Below are 23,050 nucleotides of genomic sequence, written 5' to 3'. Positions count from 1 at the left end.
CCTGCTTTGATGCTTTGTTCAGTGGAGTACGTGGCTGGCCTCCTTTTCTGGCGCAGACCGTAAGCCCCATTTCGTCCCAACATTGCATCATTTTGTCCTCTATTCAGCCCGCATTGTTACGCCCAACAGGGTCTGTCTACCTTAAATTAGCAGGTGATCTTTCTTCTTCTCTTGACCTCGCATCTCTTTCCATCTTCTCTCGACGAGAAGAAGAAATCCTTGAAGCTGGCCTTCTAAGCTGCCATATTCGCACTTCCTTGCTCGCACCATTCCCACTTTCTTCTCGGAAAGCCGGTCTTTCCCCATTTCCAAGCTTCTTCTCCACAGCCATGTCACGCTACGCACCCCTGCCCCTCCTCAGCTTCACCACCGAAAAGAACGACGGCGCTGCCTCGCTGTATTCGGACGCGAGCAAGGTCCCGTCGTCTCCCTCTCCTGTCAGTTCGTGCTTCACCGATGGCGAGGAGACAGACTTTGACTATGGCCGAGCCTCTGGTGCAAAGGTCAGTGTTTTAGCTCGTGGCTACTGCCATTGTTGTTGATGCCCGACACTGATGTCCTTGGAAACTGCAGTGGACTCGTCTCCAAGGCAACCAAGAGTCCAAGGCTGAAGCAATGACGTGGTCACAGGCTGCGTATGAGGCTTCCTCGAATGCAGGCAAGGCCATCCTGCAGGCTGGCCTGCACATGACGGATCTCGCCACCAAGGCCGTCGTGGTGCCTGCCACCGGAGGCGACAAGCAATATTTTCAACCTCCTCCTCCAAGGCGACAGGGTTCTTCCTCATCCACTTGCTCTTCGGCATCATCGAACTCGAGCTCGAGCTCACAACAAAACGGCGACAAGATCGAAGGAACCTGGTCGGCTTACGTCCAGGACCTCGCCCTGCGCTTCACCGCGCCAAAGACGAACAAGATCAAGCTGCACTAGCTGTTCTCCTCACCAATCTTTTTCATTTCCAGAACTCGCTGTTCGAAGAGGTTCCTAATGAAAGGCTGAAAGCGTTATGAAATGTACGATTCCTTCCTCTCAAGGTTCCTTGACCTTCATCTCGCCCTCCTGGAACTGTCGAGCCCACTGTGGGACAAGGGGATATGGAAGATGAGCAAAGCTGCTCTAGAGCTTCGCGCAGCGCTTGTCGAGGCTCGAGACTCACCAACATGCTGGGAATGGGCTTCGTGGGAGGGTTGTGACGCCACTGAGATTCTCACGTCAGCTTAGAAAGTTAACGAGACGGAGAAGAGGTAGGCTAAGACACACCTCTCGGTCGGCGCTATAGCTCCAGAGTCCGTAAGAGGCGACAGCGATTCCGACGGCGCAGATGGCGGTGTTGCTGACCCAATTGGTAGGCCTGTCATTGTTCCTGAACATCAGAGAAGTGATCTTGATGATGGCAGAGTATGCGGTCCCTCACCTTGTCCACCAGCCGCCTGGGAAGATGAGAAGTAACAGCAGGGATGAGATTCAGCAGGCACGAGATGAAGGCGAGTTCGACTCACCAGCTGGGCTCCACACTTCCTTAGGGTAGGGGTAACGCGGTCCAGCACCCTGTCAGAGACCGTGTTAGCGTCAGTGAGCACTGAAAAACGCACGCTCGCAAGCTCACCATGATTGCTTCTCCAGATCCAATGTCGATGGGGACGGGTGCAGGGAAGGCCAGGCGATAACTCTCAACCCAAAGGCCAACGCCGTGGATATCGGCCGAGACTCTCCTACTTTTTATTTTTCATTTTTATTTTTATTTTCGCATCGTGTTGGGCGACAGTCTTGTAAGCACACGTCAAGCTGGGACTGGTGCGAGATTTCGTCATGATCGATAGAAGGCTTTCTTTCTTTTCGAGACAAGTAGGCGAGATAGGGAGAGATAAAGAAGAGAGGTAGAGATGATAGAAAGAGAAACAAGAGAAAAGAAAAGGAAGATCAGAGTGACGACTGAGTGATGGAGACGGAGGCGAGCCCGGTAAGAATATGTTTAAGGAGGGAAAGGAGGTAGAGGTTGCGGTAAGGGGAAGGCGGTGAGAATGGCGAGAGAAAGGAGAGTGGTCATGAAGCGGAGTCCAGAAGCCTCTGAGAAGAACGAGAGTCTCGAAACGTACCGTTCGAGGTGAACGTTTCGGGTGAAGGGGCTTGATCGTATGGAGTAGAAAAGAAAGCAACGCTTTGGCCGCATCTGTTGGCCCCAAGCCCACATTCCCCCGCTCCGCTCGCCTCGTGTAGTAGTCTCGAATGTCTCCGAAGCATCTGTGGTCCAACGGTGAGACGACCAGCGGCACATCCGCACAGGTCCACCCTTGACGAGTCAATTCGCCGCCGCTGCCACCGTCTTGTCTACTTGTTTTCGCCCTTCTTCTTTTGCTTGCGCGGTGGCGTAACCGGCTTGCCCATATTGATTCCGCCGTACGCGTACTTCTGCTTCTTCTCAGCCGGTTTGAGGATCTGATAATAAAAAGAAAGGGGGGAGGGGCAATCAGCATCTGCCGAACCCGTTCTTAGCAAGTTTCTGACTCACCTGGAAGGAACAGAGCAGCGTCTCGTCGACACTCATCATTGCTCCCGCATTGTCAAATTCGCCACAGTAGTTGGGCGCCGAAAAGAGCGTGACTAATTGCCGTTTCGCAAAGAACTCGTACCCATCCTCCACGACCTGATGCGCCCTACAAATCAGGTCCATGTCGTGCTTTTGAAGGAATCGCGATACGACGTCCGGTCCGAAGGTGAATGAAACGCCTCGATCATTTTCCGACCAACCCGAAATGTCCTTGTCTGGATCTGACCACAAGAGATCGCAGAGCAGTCCTGATAAAGGGGCACGCATGCCGCTGGTTAGCCGCCATTTCTGTTTCCTCCATCGCATCACCTCACCTGTATCTGGTACGTCTGTCGGCCTCATCACCCTCCTGATCTGCTCCATGCTCTGTAGGTCCGGCGACAATCCTCCGTGCATCGTAAAGATCTTCTCGTCAATGATCGCTGCGATGGGGAGACAGTTGAAGCAGTCGGTGAACGTCTTCCAGAGCTTAATGTTGAATCTCCGCTTGCCTGTGAAGAACGACATATTCAGCATGAGAGGCGAGCGATACATATCGGAGTCCTAGGCATTTGGACTCACATTCGTCGTAGAAGCCGTAGATACGGTTGATGCTTGCGCACTCGTGATTTCCACGCAGGATGAAGAAGTTTTCGGGGTACTTGATCTTGTAAGCAAGAAGCAAGCAGATTGTCTCCAGCGATTGCTTTCCTCGGTCGACGTAATCGCCCAGGAAGAGATAATTCGCCTCTGGAGGGAAGCCACCATATTCGAAGAGACGAAGCAGGTCGTAATATTGGCCGTGAATGTCGCCTAGATCATGCGAGGATGATGAGCCAAAGGTCACGAGAGATCGGAGCAGCTTACATACCGCAAATCTTGATTGGCGCCTCAAGTTCGAGAAGAATGGGCTGGTTGATGAAGATGTCGCGCGCCTTGAGGCAGAGATATTTGATCTCATACTCCTCCAGATGCACCGGCTTCCCTGGTCGTGACCCTCGGACTGTGCAACGTGGCCAAGGACAAGTAGATGCGTCAGCTAACCATAGCGAGTCAAACACTGAACTACGCTCACCCTCTAGAAGCCTGTCGATGACATTATCGAGGTCAACCTCGGGAAGTTGTGAGTCTGCCATGGCGAGACTGTTTCGTGCTCCACGCTGAAGGGGAGTCATGATGCTCAGCGCTGCTTGATCGCGATAACGAGTACGATCCACGCTTTCAGATAAGCGTCATGTCTCGAGACTCACCAACCAAGACTAGGGAATTTGGCCAGCCCGCTTAATGCAACAGTGATCCTTGGCAGGCGCCTCACCCTCTTTCGTGGCTGGATCGACGTGTGCAGACTAGATCGAGTCGTGCCGAATCGCCAGTCTCTACCTAGCCAGACAGCTGTGCAAAATTAGGCGCAGATCCAAGCGACTCTGTAGATGGTGGAGGAAGCGATAGAAATCTCGTGTCCAAGCTGATACGTCTCTGGTTGAGTATCGGAATAACGACACTTCGACCGGTACGCCTTCAGTGAGGTCAACAAGCTGATCCAACCACGCAAAGACGCGACGACGCTGTCACAGAAGCCTCTGAAACCTGAAGCTATGCTGAACGACTTCCCGACGTGAAGAGGCCGATGTACGAGCTTCGAGGTCTTCCACGCACGGATTGCTGGACGATGGGTCGCCACGAAATCCTGGCCTTCGCTCGACTAATCGACAAGGCGGCAGATCCTACAACAATCGCGTTGCGACGTGGCAAGCAGTACTCTGCGCTTATCCAACGCACAAGTCCGCGGCGATGGAAGGCGTTGAGGACCTGCGAAGGAGGAACAGAGGAGAGAAAAGGAAAAGGACGATGGAGACGGCGATGGTGGTTTTGTGTGCCGAGGCCGTGGTGCTCTTGTCTTTTGACGTATCTCGCCTCCTCTGCTGGCCCTCTTTTTTTCGCTCCTTTTTTCAAATTTTCAACCCAATTGTTGTATTCATTCAACTTGAATTCTCCATTGAATATAAAGGCAGCAAGCAAGGAAGCTGCCGCGATCCGACGCGTCTCAAGCAAGAAGACCCTCAGGCTCGTCGAAGTCACCGAGAGTCGCGACATTGTTGATGGTCACGGCACACACGTCTCCGGCCATCAAGGACTGATCAATGAAGTCTTGTTTGCCGAAAGGATCTCACAGCTTCTTATAGCGCGAGGTCCGGGGACTAGCTGAGGTCTCGCTCATGTGTGGTGACTAAGATGCTTGCGCCTCGCTAGACAGATCTCGCTTTGTACTCCTGCCTTACCGCTCCCTACATTCTTGCAAGCTGAGCCAATGCTTGCTCTTGGTTCCTGCAATACCATCGAGAACTATCCTAGTGGTGTCTGCCAGAGCTCTCGTGAAGCAAGGTCCTTCGGGCCAAGCTTCACCCGGGTGCCGTTACCATGGTGAAGGGGACAACACGTGTAATCACCCTGATCACGTGCCTGCACTTCGTGGCAGCGAAGCAAGGCGTCCGTGCCAAGTCGCTGTCCTTCTCGTCGCCTAGCTTAAGCTCGAGTCTCGCGCCTTCCTCTTCCTCCAACGTTGTTCTCTTGCCAGCATTGCGGCTTGCACCGGTCAGACATCGGCCCACAAGCCTCTGTAGCTAGGCCGAGAGCGCTGGAGTGACGCGAGCGCTGGAACGTCCATACCGACCTATACCTCGAATCCGATGGACAAGATGCAGATGCAGATGCTCACCAAGGTGAGAGAGAAGTTGACAGCCTCTATTGTGAACGCCGCTCTAAACTCGGTCCCACATAGTTCGAGTCCAAGTCGAACAGGGTCAAGGGCATTGCCTTTCACCCTCGTCTTCCTCTGCTAGCATCGTCCCTACACAATGGTAGCATTCAGCTATGGAACTACCAAATGGGAACGATCTACGACCGCCTCGAGGAGCATGAGGGCCCGGTTCGTGGTGTCGACTTCCATCCCACACAACCCCTGCTCGTGAGCGGTGGTGATGACTACAGGATCAAAGTCTGGAATCACAAGACTAGACGATGCCTCTTCACCCTCAACGTGAGTGAATCAATGAACTACCCGCCTCCAGATGTCTCCGGCTCAACGTGCTCTTCCAGGGCCACCTCGACTACGTCCGCACAGTCTTCTTCCACCACACGCACCCGTGGATCCTCTCGGCCTCGGATGATCAGACAATTCGCGTCTGGAATTGGCAGAGCAGGTCTTGCATCGCCATCCTGACGGGTCACAACCACTACATCATGTGCGCCCAATTCCACCCGCGAGAGGATCTTATCGTCAGTGCCTCCATGGATCAAACGGTGCGCGTATGGGACATCTCAGGGCTGCGCAAGAAGAATACGTCGGCGCAGCCCATGAGCATCGAGGAGCAGATTGCAAGGGCGAATAGCGGACAGGCGGACTTGTTTGGCAACACGGATGCCATGGTCAAATACGTTCTGGAAGGACATGAAAGGGGTGTCAAGTGAGTAATGTCTCGTACCCGAGAGCTTGAGGTGCTCATTCTCGTCCACCACATCCCAGCTGGGCTGCCTTCCACCCGACATTGCCTCTGATCGTCTCTGCCGGTGACGACCGTCAGGTCAAGCTCTGGAGAATGTCGGAGACGAAAGCATGGGAAGTCGACACCTGCCGTGGTCATTTCAATAATGTCTCGTCTGCCCTCTTCCATCCTCGGCACGAGCTTATTGTGTCAGACGGTGAGGACAAGACGATCAGAGTTTGGGACATGGGCAAGCGCACGGCAGTTCAGACCTTCCGGAGGGAGCACGATCGTTTCTGGGTCTTGACTGCGCACCCGAACCTGAATCTGTTCGCCGCCGGTCACGACAATGGCCTCATTGTCTTCAAATTGGAACGAGAGAGACCAGCCTTTTCCATCCACCAAAATTCGCTCTACTACGTTCGCGACAAGCAAGTGCGCCACCTCGACTATCAGACGGGTCAGGATTCGGCCTTGCTCAGCGTCAAGCGTCTTGGTAGCCAATTTACTCAGCCGCGGACGCTCAGCTTCAACCCGGCAGAACGCTCTGTCGTTGTCACTTCATCGACTGGCGAACAGGGCGTCTACGACCTCGCGCCGCTTCCCCGCGAAGGTAGCAAAGGAGACCTGGGTGAATCGGGCAGCGTTGGCAAGCGTGGTCAGGGAACGGCAGCCATCTTTGTCGCCCGCAACCGACTCGCTGTGCTCCAGAAGGCATCGCAGACGATCGAGGTTCGAGATCTCAGCAACAATGTCACCAAGACGATCACCTGTCCTCAACCTACCAACGAGATCTTCTACGGAGGTACGGGTAGCCTTCTCCTGAGCACTGCGACCGGCGTCCTCCTCTACGACATCCAGCAGCAAAAGGTCCTCGGCGAGGTCCCTAGTCCGCCAGTCAAGTATGTCGTATGGAGTGCCGATGGATCACTGGTCGCTCTCCTCTCAAAACATACGATCACCCTGAGCAACAAGAGCCTGAGCACCAACAATCTCGTTCATGAAACCATTCGCATCAAAAGTGCTGCGTGGGACGACGCGGGCGTCCTGATCTACAGCACCCTGAACCATATCAAATACGCTCTTCCTCAGGGCGACAGCGGCATCATCAAGACGCTCGAGGCACCCGTTTACCTCACGCGGATCAAAGGCAAGCAGGTCTATATCCTCGATCGGTCGGGACGTCCGCAGACGATTCCGATTGACCCGACGGAGTACCGCTTCAAGCTGGCTCTCGTCCGTGGTGATTATGACGAGGTCTTGCGGATTATCAAAACGAGCAACCTCGTTGGACAAGCAATCATTGCGTATCTGCAAAAGAAGGGCTATCCAGAGATTGCTCTCCATTTTGTTCAAGACAAGAGCACGCGATTTGACTTGGCCATCGAATGCGGCAATCTCGACGTCGCCCTCGAGACGGCTGAGGCCATTGGCGTCCCCGAGGTCTGGAATCGATTGGGAGAGGCGGCACTCAAGCAGGGTAACCACAAGATCGTCGAACGAGCATACCAAAAGACAAAGAGCCTAGAGCGGCTCTCCTTCCTCTACCTCATCACTGGCAACAAGGAGAAGCTCGCCAAGATGGCGATCATTGCTGAGAAGCGTGGCGACCCCATGAGTCGATACCAGAATGCTTTGCTGCTGGGTGATGTCACCCAGAGAATCGCGGTCCTTCGGGAAGCCGGGCTTGACGCGCTGGCATACGCTACAGCAAAGGGCAATGGTCTACTGGACGAAGCTGCGCAGATTGCCGAGGAAGCGGGAATGTCGGCAGGACTGACAGAATTGGAGCTTGGCGGCAAGCTCGGGTCTACGAGCAGCCAGAATGGTCTCGGGAGGGCGCCGCTAATGCCACCACCAGTTGTCTCGCAGACTTTTGAGCACAATTGGCCGATTGTGGGAGCACAAGAGAGCTTCTTTGACAAGGCCCTCATGGCGCAGGAAGAGGACGGAATTATCTTCAAGGACAACGCTGTCAATGGGACGGGCAAGGCTCACGACGACACCAATGATTGGCTCGACGGTGATGATTTCGAGGATGCAGAAGATGGCGACGGGCTGGGCGTCGACCCCTTGGTGCCAACAGCAGTGGGGGCCACTGGTGTGGCTGCCGATGAAGCGTGGGATCTCTCAGACGGCGAGATTGGGTTCGAAGACGGCGATGACAATGTGGTCGAGCCTCTGCCCGCAACACACCCAGACGAAGGCTCACTGGAGCCCGGTGTGGCCGAAGCCGAACACTGGTTGCGCAATTCGCCCATTGCCGCCGATCATGCTGCAGCAGGGAGCTTCGGGACGGCGATGCAGCTCCTCACGAGGCAAGCAGGTGTCGTCGATTTTGAGCCCCTTAAAGCCCACTTTATTCAGAGCTTTGCCGCTTCACGCGCCTATCTGCCTGGCGAGGCTTCGTTGCCCAGCATCGAAGTCGCTCTCAGACGCAACACCGACGAGACAGAGCGTGCGAGCGCCCTGCCTGCCCGAGCGCGGACTGTGCAGGACATTGGCGCTGGAGAGCTGCAAGAAGCGTATCGGGCAGTCAACAGCAACAAGCTCGAAGAAGCCGAGGTCATCTTCCGAAACGTGCTTCTTCAGCTCGTCCTCACCGCCGGTGCCAACGAAGCCGAGGGAAACGAGATCCTCGACCTCATTGTCCTTTGCCGAGAATACCTGATCGGCATCGCCGTCATCCTGCACCAGCGTCGACTCATCGTTGAGGAGCCCGATAACAAGGCTCGACAGCTGGAGCTTGCCGCCCTCTTCACTCATGCCGAGATGCAGCCTCCACACAAGCAGCTGGCCTTGCGAACGGCGATGAATGCGGCCCAAAAGGCAGGGAACAACAAGATGGCAGGTACATTTGCCAAGCGCTTGCTGGACCTTCAACCCTCGGCCCGCGTGGCTCAGTTGGCCCAGCAGATTATGGCCGCCGCCGATCGGAACCCCAGGGACGCTGTGCCAGTGCCCGATTACGACCCTCACGAACGAACTTTTGTCATCTGCGCAGGCTCTCACGTCCTCATTCCCGCTGGAGGCGCCGGAGCTGTCGAGGATCCTCTGACAGGTGCAAAGTACCTGCCCGAATTCAAGGGCACAAAATGTGCCATTACAGGTATCACAGAGGTCGGCAAGATTGCAAGCGGCCTTCGGACATGGGTTTAGAGGCGGTCGTCTTGCGCACACACTCAAAACTGGCTCTTCCTCTTTTCCCCTATCTTTATCTACCCGTCTAAATGAAATGTCTTGATGAAACTGGAGCTTGTGTTGAGTAAGATACAGCGAATGTTTCTATTGTGACGTGTTTGAGATTGCGTAAAGAGCTTGAGATGCTGAAGGGCGTCTTGAAGCCGAGAGCTGGAGGCAGCTGTCAAGCAAGTTGATGAATTTTCTATCGAGGGTCTGCTTCAGGCTTGAAGTGAGTTCGTCACTCTGCATCAGTTGCGAGAAGATTGGCTCGAGATGACCACGCAACCCTCCAGGGTCGGGTGGACGACGAATAAATGGCATCTTGCTGAGCGGAGGCTGGAAGTTCACCGACTCCTTGAGAACCTCTTCGAATCAGCAACACGATGAGAAAGAAGGCAAATTTCTACCCACCGGCCAAAGTTCTTCGCCCTCCTTTGTAGCAGACGGAAGCTCTCGTAATGCAAAGATGCTACCCGCAAGGCCGAGATCGCCTCGATTGCCTTCAAAGAGTGTCTTTCTTCTGTATGTCTTGATCACCTTCGGGGGTTTGCTCGCGTCTGCGGGGCCTCTATTGTACTCCCACGCAAGCGATGACTTTCTCCGTTTGGGCACACGCGCATCGGACCACGATTGACCATCATCGTCTGCCCAGAGCGCTTGTTCGAGATCTTTGAGCGCATTGCCTCGGTCAGGGCTCACTCCAAATTCATCCTCGTAGCCAAGACCGTCCTCTTCATCTTCGTCCTCTATGATGACTTCCAGCTGCAAGAAGCCCTCTATGACTGTTGTGGCCCACTCCCACATGTCAACCTTGACCGCGTCGTAGCCCTCGCTCGGCGCAAACAAGGTCTCAGGCGCTCGGTACGCGCCTGTCCCCACGCAGCTTTCTTGCTTCTCCTGGCCATTGCCCCCGGGGCCTCGGACCGAGACGTCGCTCTGCGCGGTACCGAAATCAATCAAGACGGGCCTGGGAAAGGGCGAGCCTTTCTGTGTAAAGAGGACGATGTTGGACGGTTTGACGTCTCGATGGGCCACCCTGGCCACATCGTGCAAATATCTCATCGCCTCGAGGGTGTCCCTTGCAATCGCCATGAGGCACTCGAGCCATTGGCCTGCCCTTGGACCTGTGGCTTCTCTGAAGAGCCGCTGACAGAGGCTCTCGGATCTGTTGGCTATCGCCGGTGCCGTATCCTGCTCCGTCTCTGGGCCAAGAGGTTGAAACGCGATGTTGGTGTACAGGTCCAACAACGTACAGTCTCCACGGTCCAACAAAAGATTGACGATACTCGAGAAGGGGCACCGGTTGTCCTCGAAGGCACCTAGCAGTTTCACGATCTACAAGATCGCAAGTCGCGTCGAAGGCGCGGGTGAGGTGAGCAAAACGAGCTGGAGGAAGGATGCGAGGCGGGGTGGACCAAAGACTTACACCGGGATGATCGAGCCTCGCGAGCAGACGAATTTCTTCGTCGACGTTGTGTGGCTTGCACTGCTCCTCCCGTATGACTCGCTTGACGATGCACCTGCCCATCCTATGGGGCGCCAGCTCTTCATCCTCTGCCTCCTTCGGGACCAAGACCTCGGAGCAGAGGCCGACCTCATACCGCACCAACTCATCGTTGTCCGTATGCAGCACCTCGTCGAGCTCCGCTTGTGAGAAACAGTCCTCGTTTCGATACAGAACCTGTACCGCCTCCGTCGGTATTGAGGACGAAGGAGCAGGCGGCGCCACGACGCTCATGCTCAGCTGCTCCAACCCGCCAACCTATCGAAGGAGTTGTTGAAGTGGAGAAAGAGTCCAGCGCTCAACACACGGAAGAAATCGTGGAAATGGTAAATTTTAGATGCGTGTCGCATAAATTAGTCTAATCTCTCTTTCGTTTTGTTTCGTACAGTGGGGGGACAAAAGTCGTACGCGAGCTGATTTTTCGCGTTTCCAACTTCCCGCCAAAACATAGGGAAAATGCGGAATTGCTGGTCCTCACGGCCCTCAGTCATGACTACCCTTTGAAATACTGTTAAAAGTGATTTGAAACCTGGAAGAGCTGCTCTGTGCGTACAGCTACCACATAGCTAGAGCACAAAGAGTGGTCACGCCAATTGATTGAGTAGAGGGTGAAAAAGCAAGCCCATTTTCAAAAAAGTCGAAATTTACTAGTAAAATCGACCTTTTTTGGGAGGGCACCTCTAAGAGGTCTGTCAGCTCCATCACCACCCGTGAGAAACGCTTGGCTCTTAGCTATGTGATGGCCCTACACATGAAGCAGGTTTCTTGTTTCTCAAAACCGCTCTAGATTGCTTTTAGAAGGTAGTCATGACTGGGGTCCGTGAGGGGCAGCATTCTTGATTTTTCCTATGTTTTGGCGGGGCGATGAGATGAGAAAAACGCGCTCACGCACGACTTTTGTCCCCCCACCTGTACAGTACAGTAAAGTATCAATTCAGGATTGCCCGGACCTAAACATCGATGACATCCCCGTGGTCCACTTTGTCCCCCTCGATCTCGTCCGCTTTCAAGGCCTCTCGCTGCTCCAAGATAGCAGTGTCGATTGTCTCTCGGACAAAGAACCTCCAAACCTTCACCTCTTTCGTCTGACCAAATCGAATGGCCCTCCCCTTTGCCTGCTCCATCGTGGCAAAGTACTGCTGGTTGTGCTCGGCCACGAGCGGGCTCAGAAAGATGACGTGGTTCGCCACCGTCAGATTTGATCCGGCAGCGCTCTCGTCGGCAATGTTGAGCAGCAGCACCCGCTCGTCGCCGCCCTGGAAGCGCTCAAGCATGTTGGATCTCTGCACAGCCGAACCTTTCATCTGAATGTGCTTGATCTTGTACCGTGTCAGGGCCTCGTCGACTTTCTTCAGCAAGCCATCGAATTGGACGAAGAGTAGTACGCGGTCTTCTTGCGGTATCTGTCGCTTGATGAGTGTCGCCACCTGAGCGAGCTTCATGCCGTAGAAGGTCGTCTGCTCCTCGTCATCGCCCAGAGTCGAAGCACGTACGATCGAAGTGGGCTTGCTGGCACCATGGCAGCCCTGCGTGCAGCACTTGCCCACGTACGCGTTTGTCAGCATACACTTGTGACATGCTCCATGTCCGCACACCGACATGAGACAGAGCTGTTCCATCGTCATGGTTCTGCCTCCAAGCTCGCACTTGTCGCCGGGACAGACGATACCCGAGTCAAGCTTGCTGTCGGGCACTTTGGACGACAGCGATCGTGCCTTTTGGACATCGCGGACCATGGTGAAGTAGCGAAGAGATTGCTCGCGTGACCACAGCTCGTTACGCAGTCGCTGAAGCAGATGAGCCATGTTTCGAACCTTGACCTCTTCCTCCCAGTCGAGGTTCTTGTCCGGTTTCTTGGCCTTAAAAGTCTTGCCCGCCACCTCCCTGGCTCTCCTCAGGGACAAGCCTTCCTTTGTGAATTCGAGGCGCTTGAGCATGCTTATGAGCTTCGGTTGGCAATCCTCATCCCCCCAGGCGTACGACTCGACATTCTTGACAAACTTGACGGGCGCCTGATTGTCTGGGTCTCGATAATTACGCTCCAAGAGCAATTTGAAATGCTGCTGCTTTGTCACCTCGAGCTCCCGCTCTAGCTGCTCCAGCACCTCGTCGCGCTGCCTTGTCCGCTCGCCAACGATGAATTCGCATGCCTCAATGGCATTTTGTGCTGGGGCGCGGTGGACCTCCGATTCTTCGTTTTCCAGAACAAAGTGCGACGCCTGACGACTCAAAGCTTCCTCAGGACCAGAGCTCTCGCCCAGTGTCCTGCGAAGCCGCTCGTCACGATCGTTGATACCGTCTGCACCCTTCTTCTTGGCAGAGGCTGACTTTGATTGGGCCTTGAAGATCCTCCGTGCCAATCGAAGGTCAAGAGCCTCGATGGTATGAGCCAGCTCTAGGTAGCAGGCTCTTTCTGCTGCAGGCATCCTGACAGGCCGCAACAAGATCTTGAAGGGAATCTCGTCGATCTCGGCCACGTTTTGACGGACGAACTTGTCCAAGAAGCTCTGGCCAATAGCTTGGCGACGATGATGCCACGCTGGAGAGCGCACTTCGACGAAGTTTCTGAAGCGCTCCACCATCGACCGTTCCTTTTCGCGGCCTCTTCGGACCGACTGCTTGGTCGAGTCCTCGTCGTCATCAACACCCAAGTGCACCTTGAGAAAAGCCGCGATGCCCTTCACATCGGCAAAGTCCGCCGTCGGGGGCGTGCCCGAGAGGATCCATGTAGAATCAGACTTGAGTTCGCGAATGGCCGAAAAGGCCCGGTTGGCCTCCTCAGCAATGTAGTGGAACTCATCGACGACCAATCTTGCCCAGTGAAAAGCCTCGAGGGGAGGCGATGCCATTTGGGTCCAGTCCTTGCGCACTGCTAAGGACTTGAGGCCCCAGATGTCGCTCCCACCACCAATTGCCGGCCTCTTTGTCTTCTTTTCCTCGACTTCGTCATGGAGGATGATGAAATTTTCCTCGTCTTCGCTCTCGTCGACTTGCCTCTTCTTGCTGCCCTCGGCTCTCTTGCTGTCAGCATCGACTTGCCCTCGGACACGCTTGCTGGCATGATTGCTCGTAACGTGGTCGCTGTTAAAGTCGACACGCTGGGAAATGGACTCCCACACCTTCTTGGAGCCCTCCGACTTGAGCTCTCGGACGCGATTACGCAGACCTGCCAGCGAGAGTTGCAGGGCCGAGTCAAAGAATCGCCCCTCCTTTGCCGGCAGCGGATTGGCTGCCGATAGCCGAGCAAGGGCTTCGAAGTAGGCGTCACTTTTGTAGACGGTGATGGACATGATGACGATGCGGGCATCGCACAAATCTTCAACTGTTATCTTGTTGAGCTCGGCCTTGGAGTGGATGACCTCGACACGAAGCTTGCTGCCTAAGAATTTGATGATCTCAGTCCGCCACTGGCCACACAGGTGTGGTGGAACAATGATGAGGGTTGCCTTTGTCTCAATGAAGCCGCCGGTAGGGTCGACGGGCGGGGGCCGATCTCGAGTCGAAGCAATAAGACCCAGAGTGATGGCAGTTTTCCCGTAACCCACAGCATCAGCGAGGACGCCACCCTTCACCAGCACCTGACGACTCGCTTTGCCCTCGACGCGCCAGCCCATGGGCTCCAGCATGCCTTCCGCCACCTCTTCTTCCTGGAACGGCTCGATTTCGCTGCTCTCCTGAGCGAGCATCCACGTCAATGATCTCTTTTGCTCCGGCCTCAGCTCGAGCTTGAAGAAACGAGGATTATCTGCCTCTGCATCGCCTCGATTACTGCGAAGGGTGTACTTGGGAAGGTTGAACATGTTCTGCTGCTTGTCGATCTTTGACAAGCGCCAGCCGAGGGATGGTGAACCAATGACGGAATCGTTCAGGGGCAAGCGCGCCAAGGCTCGATGTGCAAGCGTCAAAGGATTGACGCCTATCCGCATCTTTCCCGTCACCCCATCTTCGTTGCTCTGTTTTGTGTCCACACGGAGCTGGACGACAAAAGGCGCTGGCCGCCGCTTCAACGCCTGCTCGTAGGGTCCGGCCTGACGGTCGTTTTCCATGGGGATGGGCTGTTTCTTCGGTAGCTGGAGCCACTGCATGTCGGGAGTTGCAGGGGCACAGTCTTGACAAGGCGTCTTACACCCCTCTTCCCAATCTGAAGGCATGCCAAGGGACATCCAGCTTAAGAGGGCAGCAGGAATTGCAACCCTCTCTGTTAGCCAGGCCAAGGCACGGAATGTCATGCTTGCTCGGTGCTCGAGGTCGACTTCGTGCCAGAGGTCGTCCGCATGTGGCCAAAGGCTGCGAGCAGTCCCGTGGATTGAAGCGGTGCTGCTAACTATGGTGCTCGCTTCTCGGCAGCTAAGAAGCGAGCTCATAGAGGAAGAAGCTACAGCCAGCGTCGCGCGGAGTTCTCGGGGTCTTGAGACCTTGAGAGCATCGCACGGTGCCCACTGCCCACCAAGGAAAATGTTGATCGACTTCCTTGTCTCCTTGACCGCCGATTCAGCTTCCTTTTTGTAGTCGGCATTAAACAATTGCGCCCTCGGAAGCTTCCATCCGTCCTCGCAACGTGCAATGACGACGCGCTCTTTTGGAAATGGCAAGCGCTCTATCTCGCTCGAAAAGACGAATCGGTCTGCCTCTTTCCCTTTGAAACGGTCCGTGTCCAGGAAGAAGAAGAGTCTTCTGGCGTCCTGTTTCGCACTGCCGTGTTGGACGTGTAGAGCACCATTGGCTGTGCCGCACTTTGCTAGCAGCTGATACTCTCCCGAAATATCGGTATCGAGTTTTTCTTTGACCTCTTCCGGGATGGCTAGATCAAACGCAGAATATCTCCTCGTCTTGCCAATGTCTCCTTCCAGACCCAGTGAGGCTTCCCATGTGGGAACAAGCTTGCCTTTGAGATGTAATTCCGCTTTGAACGACTTTTGAGACGGCAGGCAGATTTCCCACTGGGCGTCGAGGAGCTTCGAGTCGCGAGCTGTGGTATCGAGCATCATACGAGCCACTGGCCTAAGGAGGAGCTTGCGAAGCGGGCTGCCCGCTGCTTCCTCCGGTGCCGCTTCAACGAACAGTCGCCAGTGGGGTTGCGTCGGATCAAGGCACAGCTCCAACCGTACGCCATAACCACTGTAGCAGGCCAGCCATGTCCTCTGCCGCAGAAGCTCGTTGAAACGAAGCTCGACACCGTCGGAGAGCACTTCTGCCAAACGCGCCGCCCACAGCCCCAAAATTTTCTTGTCTTTGTTTTCTGCCCCTTCAGCGAGCTTTTCAATGACTGTCGTGGTGAGGCCGCCCAGGAGGAAACGCATTGGAAGGGCCGCCTTGACCATCTTGGCAAATCCGTCCGGGTCCAGTCTTTCGCGCTCATCGAGCTCGTAGTCATGCTCGGGCCGTCCCTTGCAATTGGCGCATGTCGTAAAGTCGCAAGACTTGCACCGGTACACATCAAGCTTCGTCGTCATCATGCGCCCTTCGCAGTCACAACGCATGGAGCTGGCCGCCGCACATTTCAGCAGTTTGGGCATATCGACCGCTTGGCAAGAGATGATGTCGTGCTCCCCTTCCGCTAAATGGCCCACCACTTGCGTGCCAGGCAGGCCATTGGGTTTTACTGAAGCATCTCCGTCTCCTTTGGTAAGATCGATGTCCATCTTGGCAGGCTGGTTCTCTCGCGTCTTGGCAAGATCGGGCCTGGCAATGACGAGTGCAGCCAAGATGCAGGTTCCCACGACAGTCGAGCTCATTGCATTTCCGGCCAGGTTTTGCAGCTGGTCGTTGGTCTCTCGCGTCAATAGTAGCTCGTCGATGGGCAATCCTTGTAGCGAAAGCGCCTCAAGACCGACCATGGGACCACCTCTGCCTGTGAGGTAGGGCATGCCTGTGGGTGTGATGCAATTTGAAACTCCAGGCCGAGCGCTGGCAATGTTGCGATCGACATTCTGGCTCAGCTCCCAGATGCGACTCTTGTAGTGTGCGTCGATGCCCTGCTTTGCCAATCGGAGCACGGTGATGTCGAGCAGATCCAGTACTCTTTCCGGCATCGGCATCGCCCACTCGTTCCAGGCGCCATGGGACAGCTTGCAAGTACCGCCCTCTTCCCACGCCGTGAAGGGTCTGGCCTTGCCGAGCTCCTCCTCTTCTCGCGCCCGCTCGTGGCGGCCCTGGCATTTTGACCAATCGATGACGGAGCGGCCCTTGTCGAACCCCTCGCCCAGCGCAAATTGGTTGCGCACTCGTTGAATCCTGGGATCGTCGGCGGCCAGGAGGAAGGACTCGAGAGTACACGATGCGGGCCGAGCCAGGCTTCTGGCTAAGGCTTCCCAGTTGTCGGCATACCAGTCCTTGCGATTCTTCGTCGCAATGAGGTAGCCTCGCTGGCGGGTGTGCGGAACGTAGTAATTCCTTGTATCAAATCGGGTAGAGTAGGCCGAGTCGTAGCCGATGGAAACGAACTCGTCCTTGACGCCCTCCCAGGGCGCTGACATGACATTCTCAAGAATGACAATGGTGGGTTGATGGCGCTTCACCCAGTCAAGCATTCCAAAGAACGTTCGGCCACTCTCGCCGCCATCCTCTATGCCCTTTTTCTTGTTGTTGAGATTCGAGAAATCGACGCAGGACGTGCCAGCGACGAGGAGATCCACGTTGCCGGGCACGTCGACGAGGGCTCCATACGCAGTGTGGGCACGGTCGTTGCCCAGCTCGCAGACGTCGCGAAAGAGGATCGGTGGGGCAAAGTTGCGTTCTATGTAGGCCTGCTTGTACGGTTCAATTTCGCACGAGAAGACGTGTTCGACTTCAATGGCGATGCCGTGAAGTTCCTTGATAGCCCTTGACATGAGTCGCAGTGCGAGCAAGGGTGATTCGGTGCCACTGCACATCGTCGAAACCCGAAGTGGCCGACCCTCGAGAGTCTTTGCTAGGTTCTCGACCTCGGGTGTCCGTTTGACAATGTCGGCAAAGATGTCATTCAGGTCCGAGATGGGAGGGAACATGCCTCGCTGTTCCTTGTCTTTTGCCTCCTTCTCTTTCTGCGTGGCTTGAGAGATTGACGGGACGAACCTTGGCCTCTTTATGCCACTCAGGTCCTTCTGTGCCCTCTTCTTTGTCGTCGCATCGTCTGCCTTTGCTTTCGATGAGGACTTTGGCCGCCGCTGCTGTCTCGCCGCCAATTCCTCCTCATCTTCGTCAATGTCGATATATGAAATCTGGTCTCTGTCCTCTTCCTCGTCCTCTTCCATCATACCGTCATCAAAATCGTCGTCATCATCGTCGTCAACGTCATCGGAGACGACATATACATCCGGCGAGGGCGGTCGCCTGTGACCGTCGATGTCAGTATATGTGGAGGACGAATGATAGCTGCTTGCACATACACTTTGCTCTTGGGAGTAGGCTGCCTCTCCTCTGGCGTCGTCGCAGGAAATTTCTTTGGTGGTGTAGACACAGGCGATGCTGCTCTCTTTCCAAAGTACTTGCTCAGGGTGCTCTGTCCCTTGGAGAGCTTCGAGAATGGCTTTGGAGGCGTTCGCTTGCTTGCATCCTTGCCTTTCGCACTGCTCTTTATCTCTTTTCTCAAAGGTTGATTCGATAAAACCGCTGGCGCTGAGAAGAAGCCTGAATGGTGAAGGACGACTTGTGGGTCACTTCCGAACCTATAGCCCTCCAAGGGGGAGTCACTGTCGCCCTTCAAAAGTGAGAATGCCCTTCAGCTCAGGAAACAGGAGGCTCGTCAAAGCATGGCCGCTTACCTTGACCCTTTTGGACGGTGGCATCTCGTCGGCAGGCGTCCTTATGTCAGAGCTTCCTCCAGATCCAGAATCCGAATGCGACCTTGCCATTGAGGGCGTCGAATGGCCCGACAACGCATCCTTTGGATCATGCTCGCCGTAGCATTCGCTGTCGATGATGGGTGGTGATGCCATGTTTCCAAGTGATGCTGCAATAATCGAACGGCGTCTTCTTTGGGACCAGGGAACACTTTCCCTGGTCAAGAAGAAGCAAGCAGCAGTTCAGGTGTTGGTTGGCCCCATCACGTCGCGCGCGTTCAACGCGCACACTTTAAACTTCTGAGAACGTCTGTGCGCCTTTCGCACGTGGCATGCCGCCCCGGCTGGGATTTTTTCCTTCCTTCTGAACTACTTTTTCTTTTTCGCGATCTTTCTTGAACAAGGACGACAACTGCGAGATGGCCGAGGTACCGCAGGCCTCGGAGCCCCAGGCAATCGACCAGGTGGCGATGGACACGGATCAGGAAAGCGTGCCAGGATTGAACGATAAGATCGAGATTGTGAGTGCCTGTTTTTTCTATGCTCTCTTACCCTCTTGATATTGACCTCTTGGTTGTCCGACAGCTCAAAGGATATGAGAAGGATCTGTCAGCAGCAACATATTGCCTGCACCAGGAAGACCACACTCTCGGCAATGTCATTCGATACATGCTCATGAAAAAGTGAGTACCTCTGTGCATTCACTACGAGGGGCATCCGAGGATTATCAAATATTATTAGATCTCGGAGCGAAAAGGGGAGGCAAATCAACGTGTCCTCTCCCCAGTAGCGATGAGGCATCAAAATATACAGGAATTCTTCGTTGCTGAGGGTTGCTCTTCTCTCTTGTCTCTTGACTTGAGGAAAGGCGGACGCTGACCAGACCTCGATAGTCCCCAAGTTCAGTACTGTGGCTACAGCAACCCGCATCCGAGCGAGCCCAAGATCCATCTGCGCATCCAAATGTTTGGTGAGTTGTCGCTCGAGGACCAGGAAAAGGATGAAGCAAATGTATAAGGGATTTATCAGCACGCTCGCACCCAAAAGAGGGCGGGTGGATGACGATCCAAACAAAATATTACTCCATTGGTTCCTACTGATCATTTCAAGGCCATATTACAACGTTTTCCGATGCCTGAGAAGCTGACCTCTTCTCGTCTCCAGATGGTCAATCTTCCCTCGTCGCCCTCAAAGAAGCACTGGACAATCTCGAGACGCTGTTCGAAACAATCGGCTCGTCATATTCCAAAGATCTTTCTGAGGGCAAATTTGAGCGGTTCCGCGAACCGGGCGCCAACGAGGAAGAGCTGCGAGCCATTGTGGAACGCGGCAAACAGATCCGACAGGCACAAAAGATTGACGCTGAGAATCGCCGGAGAGCCACAGAGATGGACGTGCCGGATGAATGAGAGGCCTACTTGCCTCGTTGCTGCTTGTGTGTACTCTACCTACCCGTCATTGTATTTTTATCATCCTTCGTCATCTTCACATCTAAAGCATCCCTCTAAAACACATGGCCGTTTCGTTCTTTTTCGGCCGAAGGTGGTGCGTGCGCAGGCCAATTTTATGGGACGCAACGGAGGCTGCTACATTTTCCTGCTTCTTCGTTCGGCCCCTCCATTCGACAGGAACCCCGTGCCCAACCAGAACGACTCGACGCAAATTCAGCTTCGTTCCATCGCGGCTTTGCTTGTGTTCACGAACAGAGGAAGCGTTCACACAGTCTAGCGGAGCACTGGCGACAGTATGCTCCAGTTGTGAGCCTCTTTCTCGACAACCAATTTCGCCTAAAGCCGAAGCCCTTGTGGAGAAGTAAACGTGGACATCGAATTCCGAGCTTTTAAGGAACATCAAACTCAGAACCGAAGGTGACAAGCTCAGGGATGCTACTTTCGTCAGGGACGGCAGGCCTGTCGAGGCCTCTGCAGACTCGAGGGCTCTCTTTGGCCACCACCAGCCTCGTTGCCGCTGCTCGGGCTGCGCAGCAGCAGACCGGTTTTGCTTCGCAGGCCGATGTGCTCGGGCTTTTTGCTCCTCAATTTCGCAACCGCACCTTCTCCAGTAGCAGCCAAAAGTCAGATGGCCAAGGCAGAAGACGAGGAAAGACATTCCTCATTGTGTCGCCACGGAGGGGATCGTCGCTTTCTCCTCTCGTCCTGAAGCGCTTCCAGCACGTTCAGCCACAGGAGACTCATTCTTCAGGTCCTCCTCCCCCGCCACCTTCTAGAGGCCCAGGAAAGCAACAGAAGAGCGAGCAAACATCAGAGACCAGGCCAAAGCAGGGACCGCTGTACCAGACGGCTGGCTCCACGCCGGAGAACAAAGACGCGCCAGTGTCAACGTCGGACATCTCCCGAGTCAGCCCTGTGTCTGGCGTACCAGGGGCCGAACTTGGCTCCGATGCCAACCAACTTAGTGCTTCACAGGCACTATTGGCCGAGAAGCAGGAGAAGGAGCTCGAGGCAAAGGAGGCTGAAGAAAGATGGAAGCGACAGCCATTGGTCAAGCGTGCCTGGATCAAGGTCAAGGAGGAGGCGGCCCATTACTGGCACGGTACCAAGCTCCTGGCAAAGGAGGTCAAAATCAGCGCCAGATTATTGAGGCGATTAATGCTCGGGTACAATCTTACCAGAAGAGAGCACAGACAGGTAAGCTGAGCATAAGCCTTGGTTCTCAATGCATCGTTTGCTGATCCCACAGCCCTGTTTCTAGCTCAAGCGTACGACTGCCGACTTGCTTCGTTTGATCCCCTTCGTGCCTTTCATCATCATTCCAGCAGGCGAGCTGCTGTTGCCCGTCGCCATCAAGATTTTCCCCAACATGCTCCCGAGTACATTCGAAAGCAAGTTTGCGGTCGAGGAGAAGCGGCGCGGCCTCATCAAAGCTCGCCTAGAAGTGGCAAAATTCCTCCAAGAGACGATCAAAGAAGGTGGCATCTCTCCTGGCGACAAGGTCAAGAGCTCCGATGAGTTCAAGGAATTCTTCCGCAAGGTCAGGTCGACCGGAGAAGAGCCGTCACCGGAAGACATTATTCGTGTCGCCAAGCTGTTCGAGGATGATCTCACGCTCGACAATCTGACGAGACCTCAATTGGTGTCCATGTGCCGGTATATGCAGATCAACGCGTTTGGAACCGACAATTACCTTCGCTTTCAGATCCGACACAAGCTCAGCCGCATCAAGCAAGACGACATGACCATCTCTGCCGAGGGAGTCGAGAACCTGAGCCTGTACGAGCTGCAAAACGCCTGCCAGAATCGAGGCATCCAAACGCTCAACCTCAGCGAGGACAGGTTGAAAGAAGAGATGTACCAGTGGATCGACCTGCACCTGCACCGTCGTATCAGCGGCATTCTTCTCGTCCTGTCAAAGGCCTTCAACTACCTGCCTCAGGGCAGCGAAGAGGGAGAGAGCACTCAGCTCAAGAGCCTTGAGCTGACGCTGAGCAGCCTGCCCGACAACCTCATAAGCGAGGCCGAGCTCAACGTCAGCAAGGACGCAGCTACCAACAAGCAGAGACTCGAGGTCCTGCAGCAGCAGGAAGAGCTCATCGAAGACGAGGCCGAGCAGGAGCATGCCGAAGAGGAGGCCCGGCGACAGGAGAAGGAGCGGAAGATGGCCCGTCTCAGCCGAGAGGAAGAGGAAGCTCGTTCGCTCTTGCCCAAGCGCGAGGTCGACCCTGATCCTCGGGAGCCCAAGATGACCAACGAGCAGCTGACGGAGCTGGGCGAAGCGTTGAGTATTCTCAGCGCCAAGTCAAGCGTTCTCAAGGAGCGCGAAGAGCTCGCCCAGCTCATCCGCGAAGTCTCTGCCGGCGAAACCGACGACGAGGGTGTATCCTTGTCGCCTGGAACTGCCGAAGTGGCGGCCAAGGGAGAGGCACAAGCTGGAGGACAAGGCGATCAGAAGTCAGAAGAGATGGCAGAGGCAGCGGCCAAGATAACGACGAGCAGCACCACATCGAGTTCGTCACGAAGCCTGGCCAAGCGTGTCAAGGCCATGCTGCAAAAGATTGATGCTCAGCTCGAAGAGTACGATCGTGACGTGGGCAGTCGCATGAACATCATCGAGGCCAGCCCGGCAGGCAAGATCAGCGTCGACGACCTCGAGCAGGCACTCCGACTCATCAAGCACCGGCCAGATGAGGACATTCTCGAGAAGCTCGTCGACAAGCTCGATGTCGACAACGATGGACTTGTGCCTCTCGCCGATCTCGTCGAACTCGCACAGCACGAAACAGGCTTGGGCATCATGCGAGATGAGCAGGTCAAGGACATCCGAGCCGAAGGCGACGCCCTTCGTGGTGAACGAAAGGACGAGCGCAAGCCGCGACGAGAGGACATTGTCGAGTAAATTGCTTCTTGTTTATCGTAAAGGTTGTATCTTTCCACCCTTCATTCGCTCCCAATCTCCGTCCAACCAAGCCATCAAGCCATTATCATTGTCAGTCTCAGCAATGTCAATAATCACCTCTGAAAAATAATCATCATCTTTAGCTGATTGGAAGAAGGTTCAAGGGTGTCGACGCGTGAATTGTTCGGAAGCCCGTTGTTCCGTGTTCCCCTTGCATCAGGGCCAAGGGCCTTGCAATAAA

The 23,050-nt window shown here is 54.9% G+C and overlaps 8 protein-coding genes across 8 annotated transcripts; 4 read left to right on the top strand and 4 right to left on the bottom strand.

The window, feature by feature from the left end:
• Positions 1-10: 10 nt before the first annotated feature.
• Positions 11-1,231, top strand: FA10DRAFT_74053 (hypothetical protein). The gene is made up of 2 exons (XM_025525675.1): positions 11-503; positions 574-1,231. The coding sequence occupies exons 1-2, from the start codon at positions 330-332 to the stop codon at positions 928-930; spliced, it is 531 nt and encodes a 176-aa protein (XP_025378921.1). The 5' UTR covers positions 11-329; the 3' UTR covers positions 931-1,231.
• On the bottom strand, positions 980-1,674 carry FA10DRAFT_73831 (hypothetical protein). Its single transcript, XM_025525673.1, has 6 exons — positions 1,607-1,674; positions 1,500-1,548; positions 1,415-1,430; positions 1,261-1,351; positions 1,157-1,198; positions 980-1,077 (listed from the first exon to the last, which is right to left on the bottom strand). The coding sequence occupies exons 1-6, from the start codon at positions 1,607-1,609 to the stop codon at positions 1,030-1,032; spliced, it is 249 nt and encodes an 82-aa protein (XP_025378920.1). The 5' UTR covers positions 1,610-1,674; the 3' UTR covers positions 980-1,029.
• Positions 1,675-2,328: 654 nt separating this feature from the next.
• FA10DRAFT_227740 (putative serine/threonine protein phosphatase PP1) lies at positions 2,329-3,663 on the bottom strand (the record flags this gene model as incomplete). The annotated part of the gene is made up of 6 exons (XM_025518724.1): positions 2,329-2,436; positions 2,510-2,796; positions 2,863-3,039; positions 3,110-3,340; positions 3,399-3,530; positions 3,603-3,663. The coding sequence occupies 6 exons, from the start codon at positions 3,661-3,663 to the stop codon at positions 2,329-2,331; spliced, it is 996 nt and encodes a 331-aa protein (XP_025378919.1).
• Positions 3,664-5,047: 1,384 nt separating this feature from the next.
• Positions 5,048-9,277, top strand: FA10DRAFT_265567 (putative COP1-coatomer complex alpha chain of secretory pathway vesicles). The gene is made up of 4 exons (XM_025521116.1): positions 5,048-5,247; positions 5,307-5,564; positions 5,624-5,991; positions 6,051-9,277. Exons 1-4 carry the CDS (start codon positions 5,215-5,217, stop codon positions 9,166-9,168), a joined length of 3,777 nt encoding a protein of 1,258 aa, XP_025378918.1. The 5' UTR covers positions 5,048-5,214; the 3' UTR covers positions 9,169-9,277.
• Positions 9,229-10,706, bottom strand: FA10DRAFT_265566 (hypothetical protein). The gene is made up of 2 exons (XM_025521115.1): positions 9,604-10,706; positions 9,229-9,546 (listed from the first exon to the last, which is right to left on the bottom strand). The coding sequence occupies exons 1-2, from the start codon at positions 10,282-10,284 to the stop codon at positions 9,295-9,297; spliced, it is 933 nt and encodes a 310-aa protein (XP_025378917.1). The 5' UTR covers positions 10,285-10,706; the 3' UTR covers positions 9,229-9,294.
• A 448-nt stretch (positions 10,707-11,154) lies between these two features.
• Positions 11,155-18,713, bottom strand: FA10DRAFT_265564 (hypothetical protein). The gene is made up of 3 exons (XM_025521114.1): positions 18,439-18,713; positions 18,064-18,374; positions 11,155-18,007 (listed from the first exon to the last, which is right to left on the bottom strand). The coding sequence occupies exons 1-3, from the start codon at positions 18,526-18,528 to the stop codon at positions 11,647-11,649; spliced, it is 6,762 nt and encodes a 2,253-aa protein (XP_025378916.1). The 5' UTR covers positions 18,529-18,713; the 3' UTR covers positions 11,155-11,646.
• Positions 18,714-18,840: 127 nt separating this feature from the next.
• On the top strand, positions 18,841-19,913 carry FA10DRAFT_278466 (RBP11-like subunits of RNA polymerase). Its single transcript, XM_025523460.1, has 4 exons — positions 18,841-18,977; positions 19,042-19,139; positions 19,350-19,426; positions 19,621-19,913. The coding sequence occupies exons 1-4, from the start codon at positions 18,876-18,878 to the stop codon at positions 19,863-19,865; spliced, it is 522 nt and encodes a 173-aa protein (XP_025378915.1). The 5' UTR covers positions 18,841-18,875; the 3' UTR covers positions 19,866-19,913.
• Positions 19,914-20,339: 426 nt separating this feature from the next.
• FA10DRAFT_259050 (LETM1-domain-containing protein) lies at positions 20,340-22,809 on the top strand (the record flags this gene model as incomplete). Its single annotated transcript, XM_025519945.1, has 2 exons — positions 20,340-21,104; positions 21,169-22,809. 2 exons carry the CDS (start codon positions 20,340-20,342, stop codon positions 22,807-22,809), a joined length of 2,406 nt encoding a protein of 801 aa, XP_025378914.1.
• Positions 22,810-23,050: the final 241 nt, after the last annotated feature.

This window comes from Acaromyces ingoldii (genome assembly GCF_003144295.1).
Source record: "Acaromyces ingoldii strain MCA 4198 unplaced genomic scaffold FA10scaffold_2, whole genome shotgun sequence".
NCBI classification, from domain to species: Eukaryota; Fungi; Basidiomycota; class Exobasidiomycetes; order Exobasidiales; family Cryptobasidiaceae; genus Acaromyces; species Acaromyces ingoldii.
Note: the sequence above shows the minus strand (reverse complement) of the source record. Positions and strands in the feature narration are given on the sequence as shown.